At 36.4% G+C, this 9,782-nt stretch overlaps 2 protein-coding genes across 2 annotated transcripts; one reads left to right on the top strand and one right to left on the bottom strand.

Moving 5' to 3' along the window:
- Positions 1-457: 457 nt before the first annotated feature.
- Positions 458-4,778, top strand: LOC138336285 (uncharacterized). Its single transcript, XM_069285715.1, has 3 exons — positions 458-763; positions 2,874-3,305; positions 4,379-4,778. The coding sequence occupies exons 1-3, from the start codon at positions 544-546 to the stop codon at positions 4,639-4,641; spliced, it is 915 nt and encodes a 304-aa protein (XP_069141816.1). The 5' UTR covers positions 458-543; the 3' UTR covers positions 4,642-4,778.
- A 1,339-nt stretch (positions 4,779-6,117) lies between these two features.
- On the bottom strand, positions 6,118-8,342 carry LOC138336904 (uncharacterized). Its single transcript, XM_069286521.1, has 3 exons — positions 7,997-8,342; positions 6,787-7,014; positions 6,118-6,438 (listed from the first exon to the last, which is right to left on the bottom strand). Exons 1-3 carry the CDS (start codon positions 8,217-8,219, stop codon positions 6,206-6,208), a joined length of 684 nt encoding a protein of 227 aa, XP_069142622.1. The 5' UTR covers positions 8,220-8,342; the 3' UTR covers positions 6,118-6,205.
- Positions 8,343-9,782: the final 1,440 nt, after the last annotated feature.

The raw sequence follows: 9,782 nt of genomic DNA, 5'->3' as shown, positions 1-9,782 counted from the left end.
AGAATGTTCCCTACCTAAAGACAGTTGGTATGCGACATACTTTATCGTTACCAGTATTTGCATACATCCGACAGGGGAAATAACTTGTTTGAATTTTTTTTGGAATGTCTGGTCTGGCTTTCGTTTTGTTTTATGTGGTATTACATGATGGATTATAGAAAGTCTATTTGGGTAAGGTCATCCCTTCGTTATAGATGTAACCCTGCCCGCCCTGTAACTGATGGTATGTCCGGTATTGACGGGCTATCTAGAGAATGTCTTTCGTCTCCCTGATACTACTGCTGTCTATTGACTCAAACCCTGATCACAAAGGAGCGCCACCAGCCAAACACGACGACGTCACCGTCAAAGTTAAAGTCCACGCGCCATTATCTCCCAACCTTCACGCCTCTGGTGTTTATTGTGATAAATATTGCTTCTACTTCCGAAAACAAAGGCGCCTAGGTCTATAAATACGTTCGACCCCAGCCAGACCCCATATTCAGCTTCGAGCAAACTTTCCGTACAGAAGCCTGAACTTCTCCAAACTTCACTTTTGGAGACATGTTGTTATTCGCTTTGCTCGCTTTGTGCGTGTCCCTTGCGGTTGGAGAAGACCATTGTAGAGATGTGAAGGGATCCAGCTGGTTAGCCGATCCAAACGATTGTAGTAGTTTTTATGTTTGTTTTCATGGAATGGAATTCAAATACACTTGTCCGACAAACACTGTTACAGATGTTGTAAGCCGCGCATGCGTTCCAAAAGGATCACGATTGGATATATGTAAGTTGACAGTTATTTTTTTTTTTATTCTTTACAATGTTTTTTTTCTCCTTTCTTACTTTTGAAAAATATACTGTGACCACCAAATTCAACAACGATATTAAGGTCCACTACCTTTCCAAATAAAATATCTTAAAAACAATTGTTACACAATAATTAATTTAAATACAAGATTCGTTGCATAAACTACGTTAACAGTGAAGATTCACTTTGCTGCTTTACCGCCTGGCGCAGTGACAGTCAACTAACACGCGATAATTAGAAGGACGACGGGAAACATAATACGACCCGCTTTACGAAAATAACATTTTATTTATTTTCATTAAATTGTTCAAACGATTATGATTAGTGTCATATTAACGGTAAGCTATTAACTTTTACGACCGTACAAAATTATCAAACTAGTTTTATTTCCAATTTAAAAAAAACCCCACCGTTTTTGAGAGACAGTGGACCTTTAAAAATGATGAGCTTATAAAATTTGCCATTTACTGTAAACGTACATATTTTATCAGTACAGATCTTATTTTAGTGCTTTTTGTGCCAGTATTGCGCGAAGACCTGATTGTGCTAATCTAATTTCTATATAGATTTCGCCATTGCGCTAACCTGACTATAAGATCAAGACACGAGCGTCATATTAACAGTTAAAGTTGTAATTCTTAGTTTGTCGTTGACGTATAATAGTTTACAAACATAATTTACATTGCTACATATGAATGTAATTCGTTTTATGGAATACATAATTTGTCTAACTGAAGTAAAGTCATATATACATATACATAACCTAGGAGACGCCTGCTTTGTCTTATAATGTTTCAGTAATTGGGATTCTGCACACAACTAGATAATCTTTTGTAACCTTAAATGCAATGTTTGGATTTACCTTCACAAAATTATAAAATGTGGGTTCCAGCGTATTTGTGCACTACTTGCATTCTTCGCAAAAAATATTTTATTGTATTGTCCCGGATTTCTCGGATTGTTAATACTGTAAACCATCTTTCTTTCGCATGCGATTTACTTTTAAGCGAATTTCGCAATCCAAGTAAATTCTACATAATAGACACTGATAGGAATTTCCAGATATGTATTTTAATCCAAGAATGTTAATCTTTGCGAACTTATTTAAAAATGGGAATCGCAAAATTTGGTAGTAGCGATAGAAAGTTAGTTTGCAGAACCGATTAATTGATGATTTTCAATTAGTGATACTTTATGTTACTCTGTAGAAATGAAATGTTTATGGAAAACTGAGCTTAAATACGAAGAAAACTATCTCTAACATCCAAATTGTGTAAATATAAGCCGTGTCAACGTTATTGCCAGAACATCTGCTCTTGTTTTACTGTCCAACTATTACGAGTCATGCCTAGTTAAGTCATGGTATAAGGGATTTCGTTGTCATCTCTTTCATGTTGAAATTTAGCAACCTTAAACGATGTTTTATTTCAATAAAGAAGGGATGTCGCTTTTTTAAAATTCAATTTGATCTATGGAAAAATGTTTGCGAAATGTGTTGATCCACGTAAACAATTTTCATATAACCCAATGAAAGTATCAAATAATGACATCAGTGCTTATAAATAATTCATCAGACTACTTTAAATCAAATTCTTTCACATGTACGATTCCATTGATTTCCCGATGGATTATTTTTTCCAAAACAATATGTAACGTCGATATCTCTTTCCGCGTCATTTTCGATTTTTTGTCACCATAGTGATATGAAGAAAAGAATCGGCCAATTAGAAAGTCGAATTAAACATGAAAACAAAGGGGAAAATTGTTTTGAAGCCTGTTTAAAAGTTAACAATGAATATTTAGTGTGATACGAATACCAAATAAATATTCCCGTTTCTATTATTTTCATTTATCATGTAGCACATGAATAAACTTCTAACTTCATCGGTTATTGTCAACGAATTTGATATATACTTTCCGGAATAATGCATGATGTTATTTATATGTTAATGAAATGCACAATTACCTTACTTAATTCGTTATAATGTCAATTAATTACAATGTCTGTAAATTTGCTTATGTTCCTGTTGTTTGGTTTTATTGTTTACGTAAATGACAGTTAAACCGTTGACTTTCTCATATTCAGGTAAAAAGGGACAAGGGCCGCCGGACAATGGCAAGCCAAAACCAGATGTTGACCAAGGAAAGTTAAATACTGACGAAATAAAACCAAGTGTTCCCCAAGGCAAACCGGATGTTGATCAAGGAAAACCCATATCTCAACAAACAAAACCGGATGTTGATCAAGGAAAACCCATCTCTCAACAAACAAAACCGGATGTTGATCAGGTGAAACCGACGTTAGGAGGACTGAACGTGATACACTCCCAGACAGTGTGTCAGTCTACCCCCAAGGACAAGCTACCTCACTCGAACTGTGCAAAGTATGTAGACTGCCACTCAGGAACTCCAGTCGTCCGCGAATGTCCATATCCCCAGTTGTATGACGTCAACGCCGAGGGGTGCCAACATCACGACAAAGTTCAATGCCAGTCGAGGGAAGAGCCAAAATCACCCTGTAAGTCCATTCCGCCAGTTACACTTGTAACGCTTGCACGTGCAGTTTTACGATGATGTTACATGTATTAGCTTTCGTAAACTGCCAAAACGTAGAACTGTACTTATTAATGTATTTTAATGCATTTCACCTTTTTGTTGTGTATTACTGTTGAAGGACACTGATGTAACCGACTTACATACTTTGAAATGCTTTGTCATCAGGCGATGAGGTAAAAGTGAGGACAAGGTTGTTCTATAAAATAATCAAGACAGATGACACAGACAAGAGTAGCACACAATGTAAACACATTTACTCCGAGCTTTGATGGGACGTGATTAATGTCCCTATAAGGATAAAAAGTTTATCTTAAAAGTCCTAAATAGCTCACTGATCTCATGTTTTCGCAAAAAAACTTCTAAAAAGAGGAAGTTTGACAAGGACGACCACCCGGTTCTATTTTTATCTGAGCTAAGATATTTGTTACATCCCCGCTCTCTTCAACAAAGTATTTGGAAATACTTACTAAGTAATTCGAAATATTTTGTTTAACTTCAATTAACCTTTCATGATATTTTCTTATCCGGATAAACTAGAACATTAATTGGGAATTGCAGAACTCTAAACACGCACCTCGCACAACATACACGCAACACTACGCATACATGGGAGGCCGTCCTTATATGACCATAGCTGTTGATGGGACGCTAATGAATCAAACAAACAAACAAACAAAAGTTACCTCAACTCCCCTTTATGTCCATATTCTGTGTACCAAATTTAATCAAAATCTGCCAAGTAGTTTAGGAGGAATTCGCAAGTTGAACGTGTCTACAAACAGACAGACAAACAAACCGATTCCAGTATATCCCCTTAATGTCGTTGCGGGGTTATAATAAATTGTTTCCTTGGCCCTTCCGACCTCCAGTTCATGGGTTTGTGAACAACCAGATCTAGCTTATTTAGAATAAGTTTATTTTATGCACATCATCTAAAATCATGGCATCACTTAAGATATCAGTATCGATGCAAGGCCTTATTAACGATTTAAATAACCTGATTTTTCACAATGAGTTATTGCGCTTTTTTTTCAGGTGACTACGATGCCTACCAATGCGGACTATCCTCCCACTGTATTCCATGTGAGGTGAGATTCCCCAGCTGTGAGGGAGCTGAGGACGGCCCCAACCCATGGACGGGCAGGGAATGGACACCCTACTTCATAACATGCTACAAGGAAAGACTAACATTCCAATCAAAATGCACATTGGATGCTTCTAGTGCAGGAGAATATGTGTTCGACCCCGTTAAGAAACAATGCGTGGATGCCAAGAAACTTGAATATACCGAAATATAGATTACGTAATGGTAATTAAAATAATTTGAATAATTTTGTTATTTGTTGATTTGATATGAGATTTAGGATTGTACATTTCATTATTTTCATTATGGAAAAGATACAATGCTGTTTTACAATAAATGAATGGAAAATAACACGAAGCTTTGTTTTAATGCGTGATCAAAACTTAATGTCAAGGGTTGTATTATAGATACGCATACAATTAAAGGCCATCCTTAAATGATCCCGGCTGTTAAGGGGACGCTACATGTAATTTAATCAAACAAACAAAAACAGATTGTATTGAAGGTATAATATGAAACATATATCTATCAAATGTAGAAGCAATCTGTTCCTTCATTAAGACACACGGATTACTAACACTCGAGGATTGGGAAAATACTTCTGATAAGACGGTATTCAATATAACCGTCATTCAATGTGTATTTATACTATACAAAATTATATATATATATCCATATGTAGCGTATTCCCTCCGTCATACGTAATTATGAAAATAACAAATAAAATATCTATCATGTAAAATAATTTCTCTGTCTTATGTCGGCGTTTTTTCGCTTATAATTTAAGGAAAAGGTTGATCATTCCCTGTATATTAATTGTTACGCTACCGAGTTATTGCTACGACTTAAAGTCCTTTACGGTATGATTTAGTTTATTAGGTTTAGCGCCCCCTATTAACAGCTATTATCATGTCATTTAAGTAAACACTACCATGGACATCCTCCTTGGATATGAAGCATATTTGTAATAAATGCTGAACGCCAGACCGAAACTGTTACTACCTCTAAAAAAGACTACAGTATGATGTATCTCGACCAGGAAACAGAACCCGGAGTCCCTTCCTCATAGAGACTAACACTAGGCAAAAGTGCAGTAGTGTCAAGGTCAGAAAGGACAATACAATTCAAGATATAGTCGTCTTTTGCGATCTTTGGTAAATATACTTTAGTAATGGATATGGTGTTTTACTCAGAAAAAGGAAATAAAACGAGTTTGATAATGAAGTTTATCGCATCTTCCAGCAGCACACATTTAAATCAAAAGAAAAACTATACAGGATCTATATATCATTGTGATTTCACAGTTTGAGAAATTGGTAGAGAATAGCAGGTATAATTTTGGAGTGTTTTCACTTAATTGAAAAATTATGTAACATGCAATACTCGACGTATACGCGTTTTAACGTCATCTTTTTTTCAAATGCAATTTAAAGAATTATTTCGGGTATTTTATCCTTCTTCTAAATCCTGATCGTATTTCTAGTTACGTATTAACTTTATAATTCTAGTTCTGAAAGGTTAAATGATTTGGCCAAGTCCTACTCCCATTTCAACATCACGTTATTGTGTAATATATGATGAATACGTGCATATTGGTAATATCAAGATTCATAAAGACACTGTTATCGAATAAGGACAGAATTCGTTTATATTTTTTTTTCTCTATTTTTGAACAACAAAGACTACAAAAATTGATGAATATGTTTAATGAGAATTACAATACGACTTCATGAATAACGATTATATGTGTTTATAAAATGTCCGAGTCTTTTACATTATCAGTGCGACTGTTTCACACACACTCGCTCCTTAGGATCGAAAAGCTGAGTCATGAGTTTGTTTGAACACTGTCCGTGATATACCACACGTTCAGCCTTACACAGGACATAGTAGGGAGAATCTTCCCGCCCTTTCCAGGCATTCAAACCGTCCGGAAGTCCTTCACAGCTTGGGAACCGGATGTAACATGGAATACAGTGACCTTGCTGACACTGATTAGCCTCGTAATCACCTGTTAAAATATTTAACAAAAATCTTCAAATATTAAAAAGTAATTTTACACATTGAATGACATACTAGATACTGAACATAAAACAGACTATCTCCTTCATCGATCAAAAATAGAAATGAGAATACAATCGAATATACTGTATAATTTCTGGGTTTTTTTTCCGAGATAGATTAAATATCGTTACATTCACGGTCAAACAATTATTCGTGACCATAAATATCCGCAAATTAAGCAATATTATGTAGGGTGATTTTTATCTATATAAATGTGTATTCGATGTAAAAATCTATATTCTATAAAGTAGATTTAATAAATTACATTTCGTCACAGTATTAAAAAATAACTTACAAGGATTCTTTGGAACAGAGCGAGTTCCACATTCTGCAGTTTCCGGCATTTGGCAGCCTCCCGTCTTCTCGTCAAATAACATCGGGTACTCGCATTCCTTTGTAGCGGATCTGACGTCAGAGGCTCTGGTCAGTAACATCTCACAGTCCACGTACTTAGCGCAGTTCTCTGTGGGGTGGGGTTTAAGTGTGTCATCAGGTAAGCATATGGACTCCTCCTTCTGTGTACCTGGGGATATATATATATATATATTTCATAATTATATGATGCCAGCTTTGATAATGTTAGTTCTTGAAATATTTGATTGAAAACCCTTGAGCGTTCGCCCCTGTGAGGAAGGCTCTGGGTTCTGTCCCCTGGCCGTGACACACCAAAGTCTATAAAAGTGGTAGTTTCTGCTCCTGCTTAGCGCTCAGCATACAGGGAGTTGGACGACTGGTTCGCCCGTTGTCGGTATAATGTGGCCGGGTGGGGTGTGTGGCTTGGTGTCTCCGGCGGCATGCTTCAGTGATATAGCACTGTAAAAAGGGCAACAGTTCCACCATACAAGAAGACACAAAATGAATATACGGCAGTCTTCCAAAACGTGCACCTCGTACAACATACACGCAACACATCGCATACATGGGAGACCGTCCTTAAATGACCATAGCTGTTAATAGGACGTTAATAAGTCAAACAAACAAACAAAAATATTGGAAACCCAAACTACCAATTTTAATGTTCTTCAAATACCGAAACCAATGTAAGAGGATATTAACATTCTAATCCACTGTAAAGGATTTCAAACGTGGCATACGATATACAAGCTAATTGACGATTAACTTTAATTGATTTTACAATAAGTAAAAGTAGTTGCCCTGTATGTTTTAATCATGCTATAGTATACATAAACTGCTTCTGATTAATCGTATAATGTCAACGAAGCATATTTGTTGTCTATTGGTAGTACCTTTCTCTTAGAAATAATTTATTACAAGTCTAAAGCAAATAACCTTATAGACTATTGTCTTTATAAAGTGTCACTCCAGGCAAGATCAAAAGTTATGTATTCCGTATTTCAAAAACAATCTATGAATGCAAAATGAGTTGCTTTCTGGCATTCGCAGGCGTAGCTTAGAAAGTTACCTCAAAATTATCAGATGAATTTAAACCATTTCGCTAAGAAACTTTTTGTTTCTAAACGAACCATTGATGCAAAAATACTTACATGTGTCGTATTTGGATCCCTGAGGAACACATGCTTTCGTGATGAAGTCTCGGACGGAGTTGACTGGACACGTGTATTTGAATGAAGCAGAATTAAAACACAGGTAGAATACGGAACAATCATCAGGATCTGCCAGCCATTGAATACCAGTATTTCCCTCGCAAATATCGTCTGCTTTTGTAAAACACACAAGTAGACCTAGGACTACAATTCTAGAAAACATGGCTGTGGTGTTTAGAGCAATATCCAGTAAGAAGGTGGTCCTTGTCGGAAAGATCGGTATGATACCAACTCGAGAGACGGGTGTTTTATAGGAAATGGTTCATGTTGCTTTCGTCATCGGATTGAAGTACGCGACAGATAGCGAGTACCAGACACTATAATTGATATGCATTAGGCGTTGTAAGTGGACGTGATGAAAACCCCCCTATGTAAACTTTTAAATTTCCATCTAGCCTAGAAACGAACAAACTCTACAAACCATCACATGCTTTACATGGCAATTGTAAATAAACATTGCTTAGTTTTAACGTAAGAAGTATTTTTATTTATAGATAATAAAACGTTTGTGGTCAAAAGCCAGAGCGGAAAATGTAGGACGGATTTGAGATGAATGACGTCGTATGCTAAAGAAACGCCCGAGCACGTTACCCTTGTGTGTTTACTAAGGAGCATTGAAGACGACACCTGCGTGAAGAGTGACAGGAAATGACGAAGTATTCCCACCTAGGCGCCGTCTTGAAATGATGTGTATAAGTAGGGGATAGGGACTCACACCAGAAGTCGATATTTACCTGGTTAATGTCTGAATATCCAAATATTTCTTTTAACATCCATGGCGATAGGAAGATTGCTTCATAGCCATTTTGGTCTTTTTGAAGGAGAGTTTTGAAAATAGGAAGACACGAAACTTTCTGTAAATGTCATATGGATAGAAACTGGAAGATCAAACAGCATCAAATTCACGCATAAAAATGGACGGAAAATTAAAACTAAGAGGAAAAGGGCCAGGAGAGACAGCAGAACATATTGCTCGACAAACATTTTCTTTAAAATACATTGTAAAATGGTCATGAATACGTGTATGTACTTGAAGTGGTAACATATGGATCAAATCCAATTTATCATATGAAGAAGTTTCAAGTTTTGGAATGGCTAACATTTTTCAAGTAGCATGTGAAGTGTTGTAGATCAACCTCTAACCCTAATCCAAGTGGGGAGTTAAAGTAGGGGATCACAGTCGATATCATGTTATATTGGGGAGGGGGACAACTACTATAATTACAGGTAACTAAATTATGAAATAAGATTAACCGAGACTTTGGTTTGGCGTGGTTTATTTTATTTACGTCTTATTAACAGTCAGTGTCATGTAAGGACGGCCTCCCGTGTGTGTGGTGTCTTGCCTGCAACCTACGATTTTTTTTTTGTCATTTTGGAATATTGTTTTACGTCTCGCGATGTGTGTCCGTAAGTAATTTACATTTGTAAACAATTATGAAAGGTTGAATACATCACCTTGTGGGATGTCATATTTTATTTCATTAAACATTTTGTAAAATTAGTTTAATATTGTGTTTAGCAGGGTGTTGTTTTGGACACCTCTTTTGAAAGTGGTAAAACAAGCCCGAGTTTTTCAGTCCAATAACAAATAAAATATGGAAGAACGCGCGTACGTGCTGTACTAACACAACAGGAACATAGTGCAGTCTTCCAAAACACGCACATCGCACTTCACTCACGCAAGACATCACATGCACGAGAGGCCGTCCTTAAATGACAATGA

Source organism: Argopecten irradians, chromosome 12 (assembly GCF_041381155.1).
Source record: "Argopecten irradians isolate NY chromosome 12, Ai_NY, whole genome shotgun sequence".
NCBI lineage: Eukaryota > Metazoa > Mollusca > Bivalvia > Pectinida > Pectinidae > Argopecten > Argopecten irradians.
Note: the sequence above shows the minus strand (reverse complement) of the source record. Positions and strands in the feature narration are given on the sequence as shown.

Excerpts from the sequence above, each read along its gene's own strand:
- LOC138336904 (XM_069286521.1), bottom strand. The coding sequence starts at position 8,219 with ATGTTTTCTAGAATTGTAGTCCTAGGTCTACTTGTGTGTTTTACAAAA. Across the intron at positions 7,015-7,996 it reads GGGATCCAAATACGACACAT|GTACACAGAAGGAGGAGTCC; the intron begins GTAAGTATTTTT and ends ATATATCCCCAG. Across the intron at positions 6,439-6,786 it reads CTCTGTTCCAAAGAATCCTT|GTGATTACGAGGCTAATCAG; the intron begins GTAAGTTATTTT and ends ATATTTTAACAG.
- LOC138336285 (XM_069285715.1), top strand. The coding sequence starts at position 544 with ATGTTGTTATTCGCTTTGCTCGCTTTGTGCGTGTCCCTTGCGGTTGGA. Across the intron at positions 764-2,873 it reads AGGATCACGATTGGATATAT|GTAAAAAGGGACAAGGGCCG; the intron begins GTAAGTTGACAG and ends TCTCATATTCAG. Across the intron at positions 3,306-4,378 it reads GGAAGAGCCAAAATCACCCT|GTGACTACGATGCCTACCAA; the intron begins GTAAGTCCATTC and ends CTTTTTTTTCAG.